The sequence below is a fragment of the Jatropha curcas genome, chromosome 2 (genome assembly GCF_041381405.1).
Source record: "Jatropha curcas cultivar XTBG-Jc1 chromosome 2, XTBG_Jcur_1.0, whole genome shotgun sequence".
NCBI classification, from domain to species: Eukaryota; Viridiplantae; Streptophyta; class Magnoliopsida; order Malpighiales; family Euphorbiaceae; genus Jatropha; species Jatropha curcas.
In genome coordinates this window covers 5,250,160-5,274,229 of record NC_143152.1, presented here as the reverse complement: position 1 = coordinate 5,274,229, position 24,070 = coordinate 5,250,160, and the positions used below count along the sequence as shown (strand labels likewise).

Here is a 24,070-nt window from a genome sequence, read left to right as displayed (position 1 = left end):
CAATTTGATTTTGAAAATATAATTTGTCCTTTTCCATTTTTGCCTTAATAATAATAACAACATTTTAAGTGGCCCTCACACAAATTTGAGTATACTATATACTATTTTCTATATAAGAATTATATATACCTGATGTATAGGTCTTCTTATACACCAAGCAAATCTATAAATGGTAAATAAATTTTAATAATTTGTCTTTTTTAGTGAATGATCAAAATACCCTCATTTAAACCAAAAAAATTATTTTTCATTGATTGGGTGTTTAGATAGTGTTGTACACAGGAAGTAGGTAATCCTATCCCTTTTATGTACAACTATTTTCATAGACATCACTCTTTCTTGCTATATATATTCCTGAATCTAGTTGAGTGCAGAGCAAAAGAGAAAGAGTTACTAGCTATAGCAAGCAAAAGCAAAAATGACAAGAAAAAAGGTTAAGCTAGTTTGGATAGTGAATGATGCAGCAAGAAAAGCCAGTCTTAAAAAAAGGAGAATAGGGTTATTGAAGAAAGTGAGTGAACTAACAACCTTATGTGGTGTTAGTGCATTTGTTATCATCTATAGCCCAGATGAGACTGAACCAATGATATGGCCGTCACGACCACTGGTGGAACAACTACTGATGAGATATCAAAACATACCGGAAATTGAACGGTGCAAAAAGATGATGAATCAAGAAAGTTACTTAAAAGAAAGAGTGGCCAAAGTGCATGAACAATCAAGAAAGAATCAAAGAAAGAATAGAGAGGTGGAGATGAGTTATCTAATGGATAAACTTCATAAAGGTAATGGAGCTGACGATTTTGAGTTTAATGAGTTGCAGGTTTTGATTTGGTTACTAGAAGAGAAAATGAAAGATTTAAGAAAAAGAGTGGAGTATTTTCAACAAGTTCCTCCGCTTCCACCTACAACCTCTTTTTTTCCTCCTCTTCCACCTCCTAATGAGGGCCCTACTATGCAAGAAACAGGCCACAAATTAACCACTACCGCTGGTGCTGCTGCTGGTGGTGGTTCTGGTGGTGGTGGTGGTGGTGGTGGTGTTGATGCTGTTGGTGTTGTTGCTGATGATGGTGGAGGTGGTGGAGATATCAGAAATAGTAATCTTGGAGATACTATGACATGGGATCAATGGTATCTTGATATTATTAACAATAACGATGATAACCTTGCTGGCGGTACTAAGAATAATATGATGGCCCATCACCCATATGGCTATAATATCACCCTCACTGGTGGTGATATAGGGTTTCCTACTGGGTCCACTGGTAATATTTTCAGCCTAAGTCTCCCTTCGAGTAATATGAATATAGGTGGTGGTGGAAATCATTTTGAGATGGGCCAACAGTCTTTTCATAGTATTATTAACTCTGTAAGTGGACACCCTTTTAGGTTAGGGTTGCAGCCTTATCAGGGTAACGTTGATGGTAATAATGGTGGAAATGGCATAGGACTAGGGATGCCGCCTCTGGCTACTGAAATCGAAGCCAGTGACCCAGGGATGCAAGGACATTTCGCCGGTGGAAGTGACATAGGACCGCCATATGATGTTACTAAACCTTGGTATCATAATTTCGCCCCTTGAATATTATTATCTAGCCTTTGTCAATTTGAATTTTATATTTATCTTTTTCTTTTTAGTATTAAAAAAGGGGAATCAAATCTAGATCTATTGTCAGATTGCACTTACTATTAGGCTATGCCTTGGTGTGCTATATTTATCTTATTTCAATATGTGTTTTTATTTTGTGAGTCTCTGCTTAATCTATGTTTCCTTCAAATTGAGTCATCTTGGAATAATTTATATGTTAATCTGATTTTGTTGGCTTAGTTAATAAAATGCTATGTTTCTTTTGTTTATATTATTTGGTTAGCTCTTTCCAAGAAAATAAACAAAACAAAGATACTAAATTTTGGATCATCATACTAATTATAAACTGAATACTCCACAAGTCAATCATGTAATCACCAGAATGAGATCTAACACGCTTCAATCACTAAACTAAGCTATCTTGAGTCATAAACTGAAATATTAATTAATCACTATATACTAATCTTACTCAGTTATCTCTTGGACATGGATAGATTAGTGTATATTTGCAAGTATAACTATATGGACATTAATCCTTAGGTATCTCTCTAATATTACTTCTTCATAGATACTTCATTGGTCGCATAATTTTTTGTTTTATTTTCCTTTTTTATTTGTCCCAAATTGCTTTTCTTTCTTTTTTTTTTTTTTTAGAAATGAATAATATTTAAAGTTTACTATGTAGTCCTTATTTATATGATTCTTTGTCAATAAATATAATAGTCACACTACTACATTATCATTAATTAAACCTTGATATAAATAAAATTAAAATATCAATTTTTAATCTTCCAAGAAAAACTATTTTAATCAAATATTTGAGTATAGTTTAATTAATTGTAAGAATAATTTATCATGAATAATCTAAATTTACTGGAATATAGGCAACAATGTATATTAGGAAAAATAAAATAAAATAAAAATTATAGTTTTACTATACTAACTAAATTTTTTTAATCGGTATGCACGGAAAATTAGATAAAAATTATGAGACGGAGAGTGTATATATACAAAACAACATAGACTAGAATATATATATATATATATATATATATATATATATATATATATATATATATATATATATATATATATATTAATAGGCAGATTATGGATTCATGTTTTGGGACTATTGCTTAATTATATGAGAACATCGGATTCTACTAGTTCTATATAAATATATACTTGCCCTTTGAAAAGGAAAAAATTTTTTTTGAGAAATATATGAGGAAAATATTAAAAAAAACAAATTTTCCTTATTTGAAAAGTGAAAAGTGATGAAAATATCAAAGGAAAAAAAATATGTATCATCTCTTTTCAGAATTATAAAATTAAAATTTCTCTAAATCGAAGAGAAAAATGACAATAAATTGAGAAAATTATATTATTTAATGTGAAATTGATTTTATTATTTTTCTTCCTATATTTTTCTTTCCTCCAATAACTGATTTCCTCTCCTTGGTATAGACTAGTGTGGAGTTTCACTCCAATTACTCAAAATAAATTCTTTTTTTTTTTAATTAAAACAGATTTAGGTGGCATTTTCCTTCTATGATCGCCAATAATTTCTCTAATAAATTATATATGATCCGTTTGTCATTTATCTATTGGATCAATAGATTGTTTAAATTTTTTTTACTGAGATATATATTAATATTGTTGCCAAATTAATCAACAAATAGTTTAACTTGGTTTTTTTTTATGATTTTTTAATTAAGTGTGTACTGTTTATACATTAATATTTGAATATTTATACTAACTAGATTTCTAGAACATGCGTTGCAAATTTATATTCATTGGTTTTTCATGTTGGAAGTAAATGTAATTTTATTTATATATAATTTTTTATTATAAATTATAATGTTATGAATTTAAGAACATTCTCAAAATAAAAAAAAAGAATACTTTATTAAATAATAAAATAAAATATTAAATAATTAAATATCTATTAAGGAAATAACATATTTATAATAATAAAACATTATTACAATTTGAAAATCAAATTTTCATGAAAATAAAACTATTTATCAATCAATTTAAATTTTTTTATAACAATTTAAATTGGATTAACTTATTTTTTTTGCATATAATAATCTATCTATATTATGAAAATATGAGAAACAATATTAATTATTATAATATATTGGTGTTCTTTGGTATTCTTTTTTTCCTTTTTTACTTTTAGCTAACATCTATGAATATATAATTAAGCTTATAGATGTTTTATTTTTTTTAGAAAAAAATTCTTAGATTTTATTATATGGTTTGCTGATATAACGTGTTATATCATAATTTTATAATTTATATATATATTTTAATGATTTTTATTTTTCAATTTATATCAAATAATAAATTTTATAATATATTTCTTAATAAAACCTAATATATTGAATAAGTTACTTGTAGAAAATAATTATAATAAATTAAATTAAAATTTTATTAAAAAATTATAATTAAAAATATTATATGCTTTCTATATTTAATATGTGCCTTATATAGTATAACATAATCAATCAAAATTAATTTACCTTTATTTTTGAACCAATAAAATTAAAATCCTTAAAAATATTATATTCTTAAGATATTTAGTATACACCTTATTCAATATATAATATAATTTCTTAGTTATCTAATAAAATTTAAATTTAAATATAAAATTAATACACCAATTAAAATTAAATAATATTTTTTTAACTAATAATATTAAAATCCTAAAAGATATTACGTTCTTATCATATTTAATATATGTACATACCTTATATAATATATAATATTTAGTTTACCAATTGTTTTAGATTGAATAGGAAATTAATATAATCAATGAAAGTTAAATTATCTTTATTTTCTTGACCAATATAATTACAATCCTTTAAGATATTTTTGCCAATTCACAAATTTAGTAGAGGCATTTTTGGCAACGTCAATATTTCCCTCCCTATTCCACTTTTATATATATCATAGATAAATAGATTATAATTAATTAACCAATTCAATTATCACTTTTATATGTATTAGTTTCTTTATGACGTGCATCACACAAGTTATTATGTTTTTATATAATATTAAGTATTGAACTATTGATTTATAATTTTTCTCTTAAATTGTCTAGATTTTATAAAATTAAAATATAATTTTGTATTGAGATTAACATGAATATTATGGCTAATTAATAAAATCATAGTCAAAATATTTTATTTGTATATAGTTCAATTCAATTTACATATTATTATTTATCCAAAATAGACTCTAGCTGTGTACAACCCACGAATATCATCTAATAAACACATTTCAATATATGTATATATATAATTGTTTCCGCTAAAATATTTAGGCAAATATGAATAGATTTTAGGCAAATATGCACAAAATAAATCAAACTAAATTGAATTTTCAAAGTAAAAATAAACTAAAATCCAATAGAATAGATATACTTTTATCTTAGTTCATTTAAGATTTTCTCTAGAACTTCACTAAAAATCAAGGCCGATTTAAAAAAAAAATTTCAGTTTGTCAATACAAAATGAAAACCAATCTAAATCGGTTTATATATATATATATATATATATATATATATATATTCCGCTTCCTTTTTATTTTGTTTCTCTTGCTATTTATTAGTTATCCAATAGGAGCTAGATGACTTAAAGCTTCAAACATACATATATTTATTTTTAGAAATTTAAATTAATATATTCAAAAGGGAAAAAAATATTAAATTTCATATAAAACATTAATAAATTAAATATTTTTATTTTATAAGTTTTATTTTACCTTTATTAACATAATCTAATTATTTCTATGGATATTAGAAAAAATAAAAAAAATACGCATATTCCCTTTCCATAATAATAAAAAAAAAAAAGAGAGAGAAAATATTAGGAAAGAGAAAATGCAAAATTAATTAAACTTTTTGGAGACACCACTTTCATCGTGAAATTGGGTTATTTTCTTTTATAAAAAAAGTAAAAATAAATAAATAAATATACACTAATAATATTTTAATATTTTCAATTAAAATTTTTTAATTGGTCACTAATAATATTTTAGGTATAAAATCTAATATCACTAAGGATAATAGATTAATTAAGAAACTCTTTTTTTTTTTTTTTTTTTTTTGTTGAAAAGTTACAAGTTGTACCTTGTCAAGTCTTATAATTTTAACTAAACATTTTATGGCAAACCAATGTGGATAACATACCTCCTCATGCTTGGGCATAAATATCTGAAATGTGAAGTTTCCATGCAAAATACATCTTCAGTGGTCCAACATTAAAATTGAGTAAGCTCTGATATCATATTCATAAAAATAACTAAGTTTAACTCGCTCTTCAAAAGTTAATTTAATAGTTTGAAGATTGTCCTTTTTTTTTTTTTTTTCTTTATTAAACATCTTATTGCAAATCAATGCAGATAGCAAACGCGACAAATCTAAGAATAAAACATACCAAACGATAGGAAATAAATAAAAACTTGAAAAAATCTCGAAATTATTTGAAGAATATAAAAAAATTGCAAAAAATATATATATATAAATCATTAAATCCATTCAAAAATATATATTATCGGGCTAAACTCGGTTACTGTACAAAATTGGTGCTAGGCCTGAGACGCCAGACAGCACACGCCCAATCTACAATCGTCGTGTCCGGCCCAAGTAAAAGAAATTTTTTGTTTCTTTTCTTTTTCTTTTTCATTAATAATTCCAAATTATTATCTTTTCTTCTTTTATTAATACCATCATATCTCGTTTTTAAATTAACCGCTGAAGACAGTTAAACGGAATTTTTCTTTTTCTTTTTTTTATAAAAGGATGTGCATGCTTGTTTAGTTTAAACGTAACCTTTTTGTTTCTTGCTATTAAAATCATCTCAAAAGCAATGAAATCACGACAACTCAATACTAATTAATCAATAAAATAAAAATAAAAATAAAGGAAAATCCTAACCTAAAACCCCATTAAAGGAAAATATTTGGAAAAGCAAATAAAAAAAAAAGGGACAAAAACGTTCAATAAGGTAAAAGGCATGGCATCATCAAGGGCTACAACTATAGCAATCCCTTTTCATGTATAATCAATTTAAATAACAAATAATCAATCGCATGCACAAATTTACACAACTGCAAAGACAGTTACATGCACGGTAGAGATGCATCCATCGGAAAAGCGCGTAGAGGTCTTTCACAACGGGGAAAATTACAACAAATCAGGAACAAAAATTCTACAACTCGGCCGAAGCACAATTAGAAGATCTTATTATACTGGTCAGTGAGAGAATTCTTGAGATTTGAGTAAAGGCCATAAAGTGAGTACTGTCTGAGGTTTTCTACTTCATACCATGAGTTGAGAACTGCAAGGTGCTTATCTGTGCCAGAGAATGCCAATTGGATACCGAGGCTGCAATCTACTGTACCTCCATGGTTTTTGCAACTGTTTGTTCTGATTGCACAGTCTTGATTGTTAAGACAGACGAAGTTGTTGGTTCCCGTGCATTTAGCACATCCATCTCTTTTCCAGTACAAGTTTTGCAACCTGCCTTTCTTAAACTCAAGCGCCTGTAGTTTAAAAATAAATGATTAAGAAAAACTAATGGATCCTTATCAATGTTACAAAAGCAAAAATGGTATCAGAGTGGTTTCTGAATCTCTCTTACAAGAGTAAAGCTGGTCACAGTGTATGTAGAATTTGCTACAAAAGCAGGAAGTGACCTTGCAGCATATTTTCTGCCAGCAAATGCAACCATATATCCACCGTAATTGTCCTGAAGACAACAATAATATGACGAGTTAATTACGTTAATTACATACAATAAGCACAGTTATACCTTCACCTGTAAATGGATACACAAACATGTGTGCAACTTGCAACCTACCTAAATAGAAAATAAAAGGATATGGATCCAAATTTAAATATGAGTTCTCGGATACTATGTAAATAAAATAAAATAAAACTACATAGCAATAACAAAATAAAATTATGTAATAATAACTATTTTCTAGACAGATCATCAATATACCTATTAAAATCTTCAAGACTTCCTCTGCATTGAAGATAATCTAGTATACTACTATATAGATTATATAATGTCAAGTCATCTCCAAAAGATAGTTATCAAAGATAGCCATCTCTAAAAGATAGTTATCAAAGATAGCCATCTCTAAAAGATAATTTATGTTGAATAATTATGTCACTTAAAAAAATAATTATGTTGATAATTATGCTGGATAAGCAGTAAGCACTCTCTTAATCTTGATTCCATGCCGTATCCTGTGTTGTCTCCTGTTGAAACAGGCATTGCATGGCAAATCGTCTACACTCTTGTGGATTGATGTTCCTCAAATCAAACCTATGGAATAAAAAATCTATGCATTGTGAACAGAATTTCACATTTAATCGTTTAGTTGGAAAACTAAATCCATAAATTTAAAGAGTATTTTGGGAATAGAACTAAGTGGTTTAAATTATATCATTACTAATAAATAAACAAAAACCGATGGAATTGAGAAAATCTCACTTATGAGGTGAGGTTTCTCTCTCGCAATTTTTTTCCTAGATAAACTATGGAATCTGATAAATCCATGAAATGCTTAAATTCCATCATTCAAATTTCATCAATCCAAATGACCACTTTTGTGCAATCCCACTTGTTTTTATTGAGATTAAACCCATGGAATTGAAGGATATATTTCTTTAATAAAAAAAATTCCAGAATCATTCATCCATTAAATGAGGACTTGGCATCCATCAATGGATTTTACTTGGTGCGGAGCTAAACGAGGAATATGTACCAATTGTGACTTAATTATATTTACAACATCTATATAGACAAAAGAATGAATAAAATCACCAACAACCATAGCACCGTGGTTCCCTTTTGGACTATTTAAATTTTTGTTGAATTTGACCTAATGTGAACAGGATAGCATATCTGTTAAATTTAAATAACAACAAATTGACACTTATTCTCTAAGGGTAAGCAAATCAGAGTTATTTCCAAGCTTGATAGGATAAGAGCACTCTAACATGAACAGGATTTAAAAGTATGGCAACTAGTAGGCTACAATTTTCTTCACCAGGCTGCATTGCATGAATATGGATCGAATAATAAAATTGGGTGTACATTTAGAGATCGAGAAAATTGCCTTTCACTCTTTATTTTCTGTGAACGATCTTGTAGGTTGGGTAGATTTTGCTATTTCTTTCCTACATTTGGACTTTTTGGGCTCCTAAATTTTTGGGGCATCTCCACAAATATATACCATCTAATCCAACCCCACCCTGCCTCGTATTTTGCCAGAATGGTATTCCCAACCATGCTATTCTTTCCAATATACCTGACATGCGTAACCCCAATAGCACCAGCTTTCATATGCTTGTCGCCTCATTCTAAAATTATTTATTTGGGTAATTCTAGCTTTCACTCAATTCACCAAGGAATCTTTTGGTTGCTTTTGGCGGATTGCTTACTACTAGGTTGGATCGGATGTCAACCTGTGGAGGCACCATTTGTTACTATTGGACAAATTTCTCCTTTTGTTTTCTTCTTGTTCTTTGCCATAACGCCTATTCTGGGACGAGTTGGAAAAGGAATTCCTAATTCTTACATAGTTGAGAGAAGTTACTTTCGCTATCTGGATGATCCATCATCATGCCGGTAATGAATGCAAACTAGCCACATGATTATCCCTTGAGTCTTAACTAGATGCAGTATTAAAGTTACCTTGAGAACTCATTCTAGAGTCGGGACATCCACTAACAAAAGGCATAAGTTCACCAATATATAAATATTAGTTCTAGGATTGCCCCTATTATCATAATTTTCTATTTACTCAAAAGTACTAGATGAATGCACTAAACTTCTGCTGGAAGCAAGCAGATCAAGTCAACATGTTTAGCTACTTTAGCATGTCATAGAAGGCCTTACTCTTGGAACACCGAGGGCATGAGTTTAGCTACTTTGCAGGTTCGATATTTAGAGGTTTTAGCAGCATAGGCGTACCACATTTGAGAATTTTAAAACCATGGTCCTCTTATAAACTAGAAGCAAAATAGGTTAAAGCAATAATCCAACAGAGAAGCTGAATTGGTTCCTTATTCTATATCGAAATACCAAATTTAGTCTAAAGCTATTCATTAGAAAGAGCAACTTATTCCCTATTGAATTATTGAACTACTGTGTTTACTAAAGCCATGTTTCTCATTTCCCCAAAGAAATAGAAGCAAAAACTGCATTTCTAGCTGTTATTCATAAAAATTATTAAATTTTGATCTATTGTTCTATCCAAAACCATGAATCCCATCTTAAAACAACGTATATAATGAAAAACCCCAAAATTGAACCAAATTGACTTCAAAGTTGAATACAAGTCAAATCCGCTAATACACCAAATCAACTGGTAAAAAATATCAAAATTAGTGAACTGAACGAACCGTATAGAGATAATAGAGAGAAAGATGAAGTAAACTAACCGGAGAGAAGGAAGAGGTGTTGATGGTGAGGAGAGAGATCTCGTCGACTTTAGGTCTAAAAACGGAGATCTGAGAATTCTGGCTAGATAGAGAGAGCCTAGAGTCACAAGGAGATAACTGAAGGCTGCCATTGTTGTTGTAGAAGAAGGCAGTCCTCGACGCAAATGCGATGGCGAACGTAAAACCATCTGATCTCTGTACTTTAGCATCTGCACATGGGTTGTAGACATGGTTCGTGTTGTCGGATTCCACCAGCAACAGCGATGAGGCCACCACTAAAAGGACGAAAAGTAGATGCTCAGTTATCGCAGTTGCTGCCATTGTTATCGAGCTTTCTTTATTTTGACTTGACAGACAGTAGACGACCTTCTCTGGGAAGCAAAAAGAAATAATCGTCTTCGTGAACGACGAGACCCATAAGCCCACTAGAAGGGCTGAAATCAGTTATTGATATCAATGGACATGAACGAAATGAAAGAGCCCAACGTTTCTGAGGCCCGTGATTTATTTATCACAATAAACTTTATAATTTTACTTAATTCACTTTTTTTTTTAGTATAACATATATTAAATTACGAGTATGAACAAGTATACACGTGTCCTTTAAAACTAGCTATATTATAAAATTATCCATCCAGTAACTAATAAAATTACTCTTTACTCCAAAATCTATTATCATGAAGAGGTACTTAGTACTATCCCTAAGGGGTATCTGGAGGAAACCACACCAGAAAAGGTTTAAAGAGGAAGGATCACCCCTAAATTGAAGCAGGAGCATAATCCAATTGCAAACCTGCAGCATGACAAAGTTAACAACTGTAATTAAATGATTATGGTTAGAGCAAGTTACCAACCACCTAATATATTTTTCTTTTTCAACAGATAATGACTTCTCAAACGCAAATGGGTCTATCTACATCAATTTCACACGACACAACTACATACACACAAGCACAACAATAATCATTTGACTCTGCAAACCCAAACCCTATCCAGCAATGAAACAATAACAAGAATCCTTCAATTATTGTGTATATGTTATGTGTTAGGTGTTAACTGCTTGCACCAACTTTCCTTCTTGCTTATATATATATATATATATATATATATATATATATATCCATTTTGGCAGGAAGAAGAAGTTCCTGTGGGAAGAAAATATATGTCTTGAATAAAATAGGATCATAACTATCAATTTTTTGGTAATGCATGGATCGTGCGTTGCACGCAGAGATAATAAAAATAATTAAAGATCTAAGTAAGAGATGCTTACTTATTTAGTTGAAAGAAAGACGTTACTATAAGGATATGATAACCGTTGACATCTTAAATAATACCTCAAGCCAGATATACCCCATAACATTTGTGAAAATCACATGCATTGCCTCATTTGTCTATTTTTCTATTTATTGTTTTTTAAAGTGCTCTTTGTGCACTTTATTCATCTCTCTTAAGTTTGATTTAATTAGTAGGGTAAATTTGTTTCCAAAATTTGTTCATTGTAGTTTTTCTATTTTAAAATTCACTTTATTAATCTCGTTTTGGGGTTAATAGTTGTCTCTTTTCGTAATAATTTTATTAGAATATGTTGAAAAATTTTAGCTCTATAAGTTTTAAATTTTAAACTTCCGATTTTAAACTTAAAAATATCACATAAAGATATAGTTCTTATTCAATTTTTTTTTTGTTAGTTATACTGTTGTGGTGAGTTGAATCTTAATTATTAATAAAATGGATAGCAAATTCACTTTTAAACTAAGAAATCATTTGGATTTTACATCTATTTTACTTTAAGAACCCCAAATGCATGTCTCCCTTAATTAAAACTCCACCAAGTTTTCTTTATCTATTGATCCCAATTCAAGTTAAGCGTTGACTTTTTATGAGACTTTGAACATCCTTATTAATATTATTATTTTTCACTTCTCTTAATTTCCCACAGCTATGGCTGACCATACCATTTCTTCATCAATCTCCAATTCCACTTCTTTTTCTACAATCTCCAATTCTTTGTTGACAAGATCATGAATAACACAACATCAGAAGTTCCTAATGGAGGAGGCTTTCTTGGTTCCAACAGCATAAGTGGATTTGGTTATGGCATAGGAGTTTCTATTGGAATCCTTTTACTTATCACAACAATAACCTTAGCTTCTTACTTCTGCACAAGACAACAGCAGCAGCAACCGTCGTCCACGGCAAGCCGGAGAGGGAATAATACAGAAGATCAGCCACCGGAGTTACAAAACATTGTTGTTGAAGTAGGGCTTGATGAAGCTACTTTAAAAAGTTATCCCAAGTTATTATATTCTGAAGCCAAGATTCAGAAAAAAGACTCTACTGCTTCTTGTTGCTCTATATGTTTAGCAGATTACAAGTCTACTGATATGCTCCGCCTGTTGCCAGACTGCGGCCATCTCTTCCACCTCAAGTGTGTCGACCAATGGCTGCGCCGCCACCCTACTTGCCCTGTTTGTAGAACTTCTCCATTGCCTACTCCTCTCTCTACCCCACTCGCTGAGGTAGTTCCATTGGCAAGCAGAAGGGATTAAAAAATTGTTTCCAGGATTGTGGGATTGGAGTTTCAATTTTAGGTGCAAAAGAAAAAAGAATATGATTCTTGATTTTTTGTCAAGATCCCTATGTTTCTTTGATGTAATTTCTTGATTTTCATTCTTTTGTTTTTCAAAATGAATTTTAAGTCACAAATAGTTAATGATTGAAAATTTGAAATGTATGTGGTAGATTAGATTCAGGAGTTTCTGCATATAATTAATGTAAATAAAGATTTATTTATTACCGGTAGAAACAAAAATGAAAATTTATGAATTTGGAAAAACAGTGAAATTAATTTCAGATTGGTGGTTTTACATTATATAGACTCAACTATATATATATATATATATATATATATATATATATATATATATTCCACATATTTTGCCAATTATAGAGATGGCCAATAATTCTCAACTCGTTCAATCGAGATGTAAAAGCATATGTAGATGGGAATTACAGCTACTTGGACGGAAAGGCCTTACCAACAGTACTTCTGATGAAGTTCTTGTTCAACCTAATTTGTATATTTAAATGCTTCTTACATCTTTTAGGATATTTTTCTGTTCTTAATTAGCAATAAATGTCGCTTCTTTTTTCCACAACGTGGATGTGATAATAAGTTCGAAAGAAAAGGTGGTGTTTATGTACAAAATTTTTCATAACTGTGATTTTTTAGTTTTTAAACATCTGACTTTACAAATAAAGTTCGCCTAAAAATATATATGGTATGCTTCTAATAACCGATCTGTTGATTAATAACAACAAATATTACTTATCAATTCCTCTTAAATTAAAAACAATTTATTACACGATCTGTATAATGGCTAAGTTGTTTTTAAAAGTCCATACTTTAACCATGAACTTAAAATTTCTTAAGAGACAAAAAGTTTGACATTGCCTCCGTTCATACTAATGCATATTTCTCTATATCTTGGTAGGCCAAAATTTTTAGAAAAAAACTATTTAAATTTGAATCTTTTCAACCCCTTTGGAACAAGTAAATCATAATTGTAAAATTCATTTGCAAATGAATTTCAAGTAGAATTCATTTGCAAATGAATTTGTTATGTTTAGTATGTTATAATTTAAAATAAGAAATTCAATTGAATTCCACAAAATTATATTTGGAATAAATTCTTAAATGAAAATCTATTTATATTTATTTCTTATAACACACTTGACATAATAATTTAACAAAAATAAATAATAAATACCAATTATATTTATCATGTACAATATAATAACTTGTCATTTTTTATTAAAATATAAATAATAAATTTCATATAAATAAGTACATTAATATTTCACGCTAATTAATTAATTATATAAACAGTAACATTTATTATAATAGTTATTTTTAATTGATGTAAAAAGTTTTGTTGATTTAAGTAATTAATTTAGAAACTAAAAAAATATTAAGAATGTTACTAGTGTTTTTAATTGCATTTAAAAACAATTGTTGATACTCAGTTTTTATAGTTTCATACTAACAGTAACTAATGTTAATACTAGACTTGGAATTTTTCAAAAAAACTAAACAAAAAGAAAACAAAATAGTTGAGTTTATAGTGGAGGGTAATTTTATCAATAAATATTTTAATGGTCAATTTTGTGAAATTTACTTACAAATTCTATCAATTTTAGTAGAATTTGAGGTAGGCGTACCTAATTCTATAGAATTCAATTCGTGGAATTCAAATCTGTATTTTTTTTTATTCTAAACACAAAATTTTAGATTTCTAAATAAATCCTATAAAATTTTGTAAATCTAAAATTTTGTGAAATTCTATAAAATTTTGTGGAATTCTTTTATTACAAACAGGCTCTTAATCTCCGGACTGACGAGACAAAATATTGAACAAACAGGATAATAATTAGCCCACCAAAACATTTTGCCCTACAACCAATTACTAAGGCAACCGAACCCTTGTGGGTTGGCTTTCAAAAATAGAAACAGTTCCATATTATTAATGATCTTTCTGGCATTTGGCAACAACTTTTAAACTAGTGTTAATATTTTGATCAGAGTAAAAATATTATCGGTGAATATTATAAATGTATATTCAACAAATAGTGTCAGAAAGAATGTTAATTTTTGTATAGCCACACACATATACATATATAACAATGGTGGCATGAAAGCAAACATCCTGGGTCATTGTATAACAGACCACTCATGGACACCAGGAATATGGATTTGGATGTTTTGTGTTGCTGTTGCCTGCTCAAATTGAAACGATGGCTTCTCTTTTTAATCCTCCTGAAAAGGAAAATAGTCAAAATGTTAGATTTATTAATGCAAGTTGCCTCCATCATATTTCTAATTAAATTAAATAAATAAATAATTATATATGTTGTATCATATATGAAAATAAAATTAGATTTAAACAGATATTTTAATAAACTTGTGCTTTATAAAGGAATTGATTTTCTTAAATCTGGTTTATGATCAAATTAATGAAAAATAATTTTTTATTAAAATAAGAATATTTTTAATCATATACTGCTGTGGAAGAAAATGATAAATTAAAAATAAATTTTAAAAAATTATTATTTTCATTGGTTTCGTCTACGGGTAAAGCCATAAACCCCGTAGTCTAATAAATTATAATAATTTTGCATCATGAATAATAGGTCAGCTTCCTCATTATTTTTCTTAATTGATTTGTGAATTATTATATTCAAATTTATCGTGTGGTAGAGCGATCCAAAAGGAAAATTTCATGTATTCCAATAATTGAGTTCTAGGATGAGCTTGTGCAATGTCATATTCAAATTTCGACGGTTCATTACAATCAAGAAAATGAATTTAGCATAAGGTGAACAAAAAAAGTTAAAAAAAAAAAACTAATTAACATATATATACCTATTTATTTATTTATTTATTTTATAAAGACTTCGACAGATTCTAGTAGTTGGATTGTAGTAATGGGTATGTGTCAAGAACTCAAGGTCATGAACTCTAAATTAAATTATTCTTTATGTATCTGTTATTTGTTCTGAATGTATCTAAATTAACCCTAACTTTCAGTCAAATTGCAAATCCGTCCATTCAATTTGTAGTTTTCATTTTTATCTCCTATCACGTTCTTCTTTTAAAATTCAAAAATATTATTTGAAAAATAGCAATATGTAATATTTTACTGTATGAAATAATTATAAATTCAGTATTTAAACTGTCATTTTTTTTATTATTTTAGTCAAGTGTCTCATTAATAGTTGACAATTTAGTATTTTCATTGAGATTTTTCGCTGAAAAATTCAGATTAGCTATTTTACTCGATCCTTTCACTTTATCCTTTTTTTATATATAGATTATTGTCTTTCTTTTTTATTTCTTTTATCTCATTACTTTTTTATTTTATTCTGAAATAAAAAGAAAGTTATAAGGAAATTTTAGATTTTTTTTTTAAATAACAGATATAAATAGAAAATAGAAAAGTTGAGAAAAATCATATATCAACTATATGATTATCTCTTTATTATTTTTTGATTCAGGCTTAATAAATTATCCTTTTTTATTTCATCATGATTAATTAGAGAATACTAATTTAAGGAGTACTACTTCAATAAATAAATTTTAAAAATAATTTATTTCTGATTTGTGTTATCCACTTGTATAAATTAAAATTTCGAATATATAAATAATTTATAAAAAAAAATACTCATAGTTACTATTAGGACTCAAAAAAGCGAGGGACTTCCTTGAAGATTATGCTTCACAAAATACTCGTGAAATGAAATTACTTGGGTATGAAATTAAAATACTCATGAAATGAAATTATTAATAAAATGTGAAAATAAATATCATAGTGAATTTAAAATTAAATTCTTTAACACCTAACGCTCTCCCGCCAACTACTAGTCAACACGTTGACCAACATCCTGTTTTAAGTGATTTACACAACATATCCGGACCGTCCAATTAGTGGGACCCACATATACAAAGACTCACATCACATGCTGCACCAAAGCAAGATAAGATCATGCATACCAAATTATTGTTAATTTCTATATTTTAATTGTTTTTTCTTTTTTTAATTGAGAGTCTGCCGGTCATAACAAGAAAAGCACAACAAACCTTCTCAAAATCAAAATCCAATCTCTCTATAAAAAGGAAAAATCCCTTAAATTGTGCCACAGAAACCTAAGAAATCTCTGCTGTGTTCATGGAGATGGTTCAGCACAAGCTGATCATGTCAATCTTCCTTTTATCCCTTTGTCTGTTCGTGCCTTTGACCCAAGCCACCGACGTTAAGTATTGCGGTAAGTCTGTCCAATAATTAATAAACCTAAAGCCTTTTCGTTATTTTAATTTTCCAGTTTAATTTCGATTGAGCGAAGTTGGAATCATTTGTTAAAAAAAACAATTTTTTGAATTTTCGATGCAGATAAGAAGGGAGATTATGATGTTAAGGTGAAAGGAGTAGAGATAACGCCGAATCCGGTGGCGAGAGGACAGTCAGCCACCTTCAGTATTTCCGCAACCACAGGTTGAATGTTCTATAATTATTGTTTTCTTGCTTTTCCTATTTTTAAGGAAATATAGATGTGAAATTGGGATTAATTGGGGCCTTTGGGAATTTCTAATTTCGTCCTGAGATAGTTGTTTATTTATTTATTGTTTTTTGTGGTTATTATGTGGATTTCTTATCTCTATTTTCTTTTTTTCTTCTTTTCTCTTGTAAAGAAAAAATGTTCTAAAGTGAATTCTGTTAATATAATTAATATTGACGAATGACGCACCTATAGCTTTATTGTCTTCATCTATTTTGATCGAATAATAAATTAATGTAGCAATGTAGTGTGTAAGTGTAAGGCTTGAATATGTGTATGTATGCATATGTATTTCCAAAATATCTCATCTTTCTCGTTGTGTCTGTGGAACTTCCAATGATCTGAAAACTGAAGTGCCAAGGATTTCGTAATCTATAGTGAATACCCAGTTGAAAACAAGAAACATCTTATTGTATCATCCATCATGTACGCTTCATATCATGAAACATTTTGACTGTTCATTCTTTTTATTATGAATGAGCAGCGTTTGTGGTTAGCTACAATAATGCATTAAAGTAAATGTGATACGCCTTCTTTTTCTGCCCAACTCTTAAAATTTGGAGGCCACTTCCCAATCTATGGTTTTTCAGAATTTTATACCAGCAGCCAAAACTGTTGTGGGAAAATATAATTTTACATACTCATACCCTTAACGACAAATACTGGTGTTTTACCTTCTGACACAAGCTGTTTTGCCGCTTTGCCTCGATGCTAAATGCAGGTGAAGCAATCTCTGGAGGAAAATTGGTGATTGATGTTGCGTACTTTGGATGGCACATCCATAGTGAGACTCATGATCTTTGTGAGGAGACATCCTGCCCTGTGACTGATGGTGAATTTGTAGTAGCTCATTCACAAGTTTTACCAGGATTTACTCCACCTGTAAGTCACTCCTCTCTTCAAAATATAAAACTTTTTTGGATAAGAAAGTGTTCTGTGGATAGGTAATTACAGGCTCTTAGGACTATAACTTATTTGGACTAAAGAAAGTGCTAGAATCACAACCTCATATGAAAATCTTCGAGTCAATGCATCATAGTATTTGTTTGTTCCATAAAAATCATCTTGCTAAAGGTGCTTTATTGAAAACATGTTTTGAGAAAGTGAATTATCTTAATCATTGTTGCATGTCTTATATGCTGTCTATTTACCAATGTAGCAAATGATTTGAAAAGAAAATTTTTTCTGTTCCTAAATTTTTCCGCAAAAGGCATTTCAAAAATTTTCCAATTAATGCTTAATTAAACAAATTGGATATGGAAGTAAATGATTCATTTAGTCGATCCCAACTAGTTTGGGATTAAGGCTTAGTTGTTATTGTTGGTTGGGAAATCAAAAATCAAGTGAAATTATTTTCTATTATTTGGAATACATTGAAAAGGGAAGTCAAAAATCAAGTGAAAATTATTTTCTATTATTTGGAATTCATTGAAACGGGACAATTCTTTCAATAAAAAACCTATTGACAATGTTTTGACCTATAAATTGTTTTTTTCTACTAGTAGTTGAAAAAGAAAGAGAATGATGCAAAAAAAGGGGTAAATTACGGTGGTGGTGGTGATCTGCTTTAATATGATGTGATTTTTGGACATGGTTACCTGGAATGTTGTACGTTTCAGGTTATTATAGCATAGGAACTGGGACAGCATGCGAATCATCTTGGCATCTGGTGCCTAAAGTGTAGGATTAGTTGATACATTGATTTGGATCAATGGATGTTAACTATAGTTATTAGGGACGTTAGGCTTTTCTACTAAAATTTTGAGCCTAGAACTATTTCTTGACTCTATTTTTTTAGCCCAAAAAATAGGTAAAATTACCGAGTGAATATGAAATAAACATAGAAATACATCCCAATGTCCAAAAGTACCGCAATCCAGGCCTATGCATTCAGGATTGTGGTGCTATGAGGGGTCTAGTGAATTAGGTAACTGTGGTTGGACTAGTAAGACTGAAATTGCAGTGAACTAGTAATACTACCTAGTCTTCTTCTAGGTTCCTTTCTTTTTATGAATATGTGGAAGTTTAGAAAATGATTTCCTAATGGGAAGATACTTTCCTTGAAAATGTCTCATCATCTATTTGGTTTAATCATGATGAAGAAGTAGATGTTGATAGCTAGCAACCAATATTGAGAGGCCAAATTTTAACAGTTATGAATATTCGTTTTGGACATGTGACTTGTTAAGAATCGCACATCGACTAAATATCAAATCCACAAAGGGCATATAAGGGTGGCAGATTAGCTACTAATTGGTTAGTACTAATCTTTTACCGTTAGTTGACCTAAACTCAAGTAAGTTCACATCGTACATTTTCACCTTATGGTTCTGACCTCTTACTTAATTCATCTCTATCCTTTCAATTTGTAATATGGTATTAGAGCAGGTCCAACCAGGTTCAGTTATTCCTCAGTTCATGGTGTTGCCATTGCATTTCAATTTGGGCTCTCGTCTGGATGTCCAGCCCAGCGAAGCCCATTGAGGGCAAAAAGCCCAATTTAATTTAGGGGGAGGATTTCAAGTTTCAAGTGTCAACCGAAAGTCCAATCACGGTTACACTTAAGAAGGAGTGCTAATAATCCCACATCGACTAAATACCAAGTCTACAAAGAGCATATAAGGGTGATAAGCTAACTAGTTAATTGGTTAGTACTAACCTTTTAATATTGGTTGGTTCAAGTTCAAGTAAGCCCACATCATACGTTTCAGCTCATGGTTCTAACCTCTTATTCAATTCACCTCTACCCTTTCAATTTGTAATATGACTTATTAATTTTAAAGCACCTATTGCTAGATTTTAAAACAAACACTAGTTCGACCATTATATTTATCAAACACTTAAACCGGCAATTAAGAGCTCAAATGCCAACTGGTAACTACTCATCCAAATGGATCCTCACTTGATCTTGAATTAATAAAAGTCTTTTATTGGCCAATTTTATTTACTATAAAGGTGAAATATTTTTCAAAAAACAAATGGTCTTTGTTGCAGAGATAATGAACTTGGAATTTATTGCCCATTGGTAATTTATTATGAAGCATGGCTGATAACCTTAGTTAATTTATCACTCTCTTAATGAGTGTTTCTTATAAATTTCCGTTTTTATCCACACAGGCAAAGAAATACAGATGCATAATGTAATTTATGTGCATGCACATTAATCGCACTGGTTGCTTTGTGTTTAACAGTCATGATGTGCAATCAGTTTAGCTGTAAACTGACGCTGATGATTTTAGGCTTAGTATGCTTTATAAACTTTATTCCTCTTGGAAAATTAGCTAAGTGTGATGTGAACTGCGCAGAAGATCTAATTATTAGGGTTTAAATAAGCCAAGTGACTGGTCGGTCAGCTGTTTAATTTTACTTGCTGTTCAATTTTACTTGCAACATTGATCAAGTAATTTATCACGCCAGTCTTGAGAGACATGGTTTCTTAAGGGTGAAACCCCTAGGCAAGCTGGAGAATGTATTGCTCAGGATTGGCATTACCAGTCAAATATCCTTTGCGAAAAGATCCATTCTGTCCCTTTTCTTTTACCGAGCAAATTCCAGATACATATACAATTACCATGGTTGGTTTAACAGCCTCTCTTGTTAGCTTAAGATTCTTATGGCTCACCATTACTTTGTGATGTCAACTAAAGAGTGGTAGCGAGGTTCATCATTTTTTTTTGAGTTCTTGTTCTTTGAGTCTTGTATTGATCCTATATATGAAGCTTTGCATTATTGTTGCAAAATCCATATCTTGTCCGCAATTATATATGAGTAGACATTTCAGTTTGTCCATTTAGTCCGTCCAGAAGCCTGGCCCATTTGATAACAGTTTGATTCTCCCACATCCAGAAATTGGAACAGTTTTTAATGGTGAAGACGCACATAATATCCTTGCCTTTACTCTTGTTGTATATATTTTTTTTCCTGGTTAATTAATTGAACATCTATACTGTGGGAACAGCTAAATATAGACTATTATCATTCTATGTAGTGAACATTTCTTTTGTCCATCTTTGACTTACTTGAATAAGTTATTGGCTTAAGTTACATACAGAAAGTGTAGGTTAATATTTTGCTTGAAGCAAGTATGGTTGCAGGTTAGTTGCATCAATCATTATTAAGGAATAAATTGAACATGAACTTCACCAATAGCCTATTGATTGTGCCCTAGATGCTTTTCAATTTGACTTTAGTAACTGAAAGTGCAAGCAACGTTTGACATGTTATATCTTCGATCTATGGACTATAGATTTAAATATTGTATAGTTTGTGTACTTTACTGAAAGAATTTTACTTCTCTCTACCTTGATTATTGTCTAATGGTTTTTGTTATCTGCAGGGTTCATACTCCCTTACTATGAAAATGTTCGATGGTAACAAACGCCAGTTAACTTGCATTAGCTTCGATTTTAGCATTGGGTTTGCATCACCCATTGCAGATAGTTAGGTTTCTGAAGATGTGATTTAAAGTCTATTTACTATCACTGTATGAATAGCATGTACAGAGAAATCTTTATGCGATGTATGTTACAAGCACAGCTACTTTAACTTTGCTGCTATGGTTCTGTCTGTAAGTTGTGAGTTTTAAGCTTTATCAAGACGAGGAGAACTCATGGCTCTTGCTATATGTTTATTTTAGTTATCGTTGATATGTTATGACTGCAATTTGCATGATAATAGGCTGTCTGATCACTCTTATAATTTCAACTTTGGTCTTTCTTTTCTTGAGAAGATTGCAATTGGTAATCAGATGAATTATAATGTGCGCCACAAATAACAATATGCTCAATAGTAGGCTCCATAATGTTTATGATCTTGTTCGCTTTGATTAAGTGAAAACTCTATTTCCTATTAATCGTACGGTTCAGTAACATAATATAGTTTTTATAATAGTTTATCAGAGGATGGAATAACTTTTTATGAAATATTAAACACGCTAATACTTAGCATTTCATAGAGATAAATTATATTTTTTAATAATTATACATTTTTTTTTTTTCATATTAAACACTTTTAATTTAAAGTGTTATGTAAATAGTTACTGTATTAAATCAGTTAATACTGCTAAGAAGAAATTATTTTTGCCTGAAAAACGAAAACATTAACTACAATTGAGACTTGACGCAACTTTCCAATTGATAAACATACATAATTGATGTCTAGAGGACTCGATTGTTGAGAACAAAAAAGTGGTAAAGCAAAAGTCTATTTCTCTCAAAGCTGCTTTTTCATATTCAGATTAAACTTTGACCTTTGGCTCTCTTTGTCCGAATGGATTCAATTCTGCTCCTCCAGAAACCACTCCATTGTTTCCACACCACCAATCAAACTTTTGCCTAATTAAGGCATTAAGGGCATTAAAGACAAGATAAAAATTAAAGGGGTAATTTTGGACATTCCAATTAATCATTTACACCTTCTTTAAGGTATTGCCTTCCATTCCTTACAGTGGTGAGGCACCAAATTGTTGGTATAAGGTCAGTGCATTACAATGGGACACAAATGGAGACCACATTAGCCTCCCCCACAAAGTTATGCATTGATCAATTTCATATATAACTTTAAAAAGCAACCAAACAAAGAGCTTTTCAGTTTTTCATTTTATTTTTTCTTTTTTCCACTTTTATGCTATTGGAAACCAAAAGAGAAAACCTTCTCAACCTCCCTGTCCTCTAGACTCCTCAGTAGTCAATTCTCAACTAAGTTTCTTTCAACCTTCTATCTCTACAACTGAAAATTTTTTTTCTTGTTATTCTTATCACATGCTATCCAATTCTTTTGTGACTCAACAAACACACAAAATGAAATCAATGAAGGGTACTTTACTCCTCAAGAAAATGAAATTCATTCAAAGCTTAAACACACTAAAACATACCCTAGTTCCTCACCACCATCAAAACCCAGAAGTCATAACCAGTGCTCTCAGTGTATCAGAACCTATTAAAGATTTCAAAGACAAGGAAGAAGAAGAAGTAGGCGCAGAATTTGAAGACAAGGACATAAAAAATAATCCACTTTTAAACTTTGAAGAAAAATGTCCTCCTGAAGGAAAAGAATGTGTAGTTCTTTACACAACAAGTTTGAGAAGTATAAGAAAGACATTCGAAGATTGCCAAGCAATTAGATTCTTGCTTGAGAGTTTTAAAGTGAAATTCTATGAAAGAGATGTTTCTATGGATTTGGAGTTCAGAGAAGAATTATGGAGGGTTTTAGGTTGCAGAGTAATCCCACCAAAGCTTTTTATTAAAGGAAAGTATATAGGAGGAGCTGATGAAGTTGTAATCTTGCATGAACAAGGTATGCTAAAGAAACTTTTTGAAGGTATACCATTAGTCTTGAATAATACTCTTTGTGCTTGCTGTGGTAATAAACGGTTCGTCGTTTGCTTCAATTGCAATGGTAGTCGCAAAGTCTTCGTTGATGGAGAGAGTGGTAATGAATTGTGTATTAGATGCCCTGACTGCAATGAAAATGGATTGGTCAAATGCTCTATTTGCTGCTGAGCAAAAATCTTGGTTGTCTATTACTAATCAGTTTGGCATAGTGGTATTACAGTTGTTTCCAGGATTGTAAGTTTCAAGTATTTTTTTGGCTGGCTATTAACTTAAAAAAAAAAGGAAAAGAAAGAAGAATTCTTGGCTGGCTATTAGAAATATACATATAAATATGTTTCCTTCTGCTAATTAATAGCTCCGTTTCTTTATTTTGTAATGCATTATCATCTTCTTTAACTATTTTTTTAAGCTAATTTCAATGTTAGGAATGATCAAATCTTTGTTGTTTTTTTTTTTTTTAAGTCGTTAGGTAAGTGAGACCATGGGCAGTGTACATTTTAAGTGCAAAGAGTTTGCTGCTGAAAATTCCAGCTATATATATATATTGGTCCCTAATTCTGTTTTCAA

General features: G+C 30.0%; 5 protein-coding genes across 5 annotated transcripts; 4 read left to right on the top strand and 1 right to left on the bottom strand.

Annotated features, from left to right (window-relative positions):
• The first annotated feature begins 251 nt into the window (after positions 1–251).
• On the top strand, positions 252–1,786 carry LOC105635795 (uncharacterized). Its single transcript, XM_012218901.4, has one exon. It carries the CDS (start codon positions 419–421, stop codon positions 1,580–1,582), a length of 1,164 nt encoding a protein of 387 aa, XP_012074291.1. The 5' UTR covers positions 252–418; the 3' UTR covers positions 1,583–1,786.
• A 4,832-nt stretch (positions 1,787–6,618) lies between these two features.
• Positions 6,619–10,477, bottom strand: LOC105635794 (uncharacterized). The gene is made up of 3 exons (XM_012218899.4): positions 10,056–10,477; positions 7,240–7,347; positions 6,619–7,141 (listed from the first exon to the last, which is right to left on the bottom strand). Exons 1-3 carry the CDS (start codon positions 10,374–10,376, stop codon positions 6,830–6,832), a joined length of 741 nt encoding a protein of 246 aa, XP_012074289.1. The 5' UTR covers positions 10,377–10,477; the 3' UTR covers positions 6,619–6,829.
• A 1,400-nt stretch (positions 10,478–11,877) lies between these two features.
• LOC105635793 (RING-H2 finger protein ATL70) lies at positions 11,878–12,849 on the top strand. The gene has a single exon (XM_012218898.4). It carries the CDS (start codon positions 12,080–12,082, stop codon positions 12,605–12,607), a length of 528 nt encoding a protein of 175 aa, XP_012074288.1. The 5' UTR covers positions 11,878–12,079; the 3' UTR covers positions 12,608–12,849.
• Positions 12,850–16,655: 3,806 nt separating this feature from the next.
• On the top strand, positions 16,656–21,845 carry LOC105635792 (uncharacterized). Its single transcript, XM_012218897.4, has 4 exons — positions 16,656–16,880; positions 17,006–17,107; positions 17,893–18,053; positions 21,508–21,845. The coding sequence occupies exons 1-4, from the start codon at positions 16,784–16,786 to the stop codon at positions 21,613–21,615; spliced, it is 468 nt and encodes a 155-aa protein (XP_012074287.1). The 5' UTR covers positions 16,656–16,783; the 3' UTR covers positions 21,616–21,845.
• Positions 21,846–22,656: 811 nt separating this feature from the next.
• LOC105635790 (Glutaredoxin family protein) lies at positions 22,657–24,070 on the top strand. Its single transcript, XM_012218896.4, has one exon. It carries the CDS (start codon positions 22,931–22,933, stop codon positions 23,669–23,671), a length of 741 nt encoding a protein of 246 aa, XP_012074286.1. The 5' UTR covers positions 22,657–22,930; the 3' UTR covers positions 23,672–24,070.

What these genes read in the sequence shown, in the direction of transcription:
- LOC105635794 (XM_012218899.4), bottom strand. Translation starts at nt 10,376, where the DNA reads ATGGCAGCAACTGCGATAACTGAGCATCTACTTTTCGTCCTTTTAGTG. An exon ending in ACACCTCTTCCTTCTCTCCG is followed by an intron (nt 7,348 to 10,055) that starts GTTAGTTTACTT and finishes TGTTGTCTTCAG; the next exon opens with GACAATTACGGTGGATATAT. An exon ending in CTGTGACCAGCTTTACTCTT is followed by an intron (nt 7,142 to 7,239) that starts GTAAGAGAGATT and finishes TTTAAACTACAG; the next exon opens with GCGCTTGAGTTTAAGAAAGG.
- LOC105635795 (XM_012218901.4), top strand. Translation starts at nt 419, where the DNA reads ATGACAAGAAAAAAGGTTAAGCTAGTTTGGATAGTGAATGATGCAGCA.
- LOC105635793 (XM_012218898.4), top strand. Translation starts at nt 12,080, where the DNA reads ATGAATAACACAACATCAGAAGTTCCTAATGGAGGAGGCTTTCTTGGT.
- LOC105635792 (XM_012218897.4), top strand. Translation starts at nt 16,784, where the DNA reads ATGGAGATGGTTCAGCACAAGCTGATCATGTCAATCTTCCTTTTATCC. An exon ending in CACCGACGTTAAGTATTGCG is followed by an intron (nt 16,881 to 17,005) that starts GTAAGTCTGTCC and finishes TTTTCGATGCAG; the next exon opens with ATAAGAAGGGAGATTATGAT. An exon ending in TACCAGGATTTACTCCACCT is followed by an intron (nt 18,054 to 21,507) that starts GTAAGTCACTCC and finishes TGTTATCTGCAG; the next exon opens with GGTTCATACTCCCTTACTAT.
- LOC105635790 (XM_012218896.4), top strand. Translation starts at nt 22,931, where the DNA reads ATGCTATCCAATTCTTTTGTGACTCAACAAACACACAAAATGAAATCA.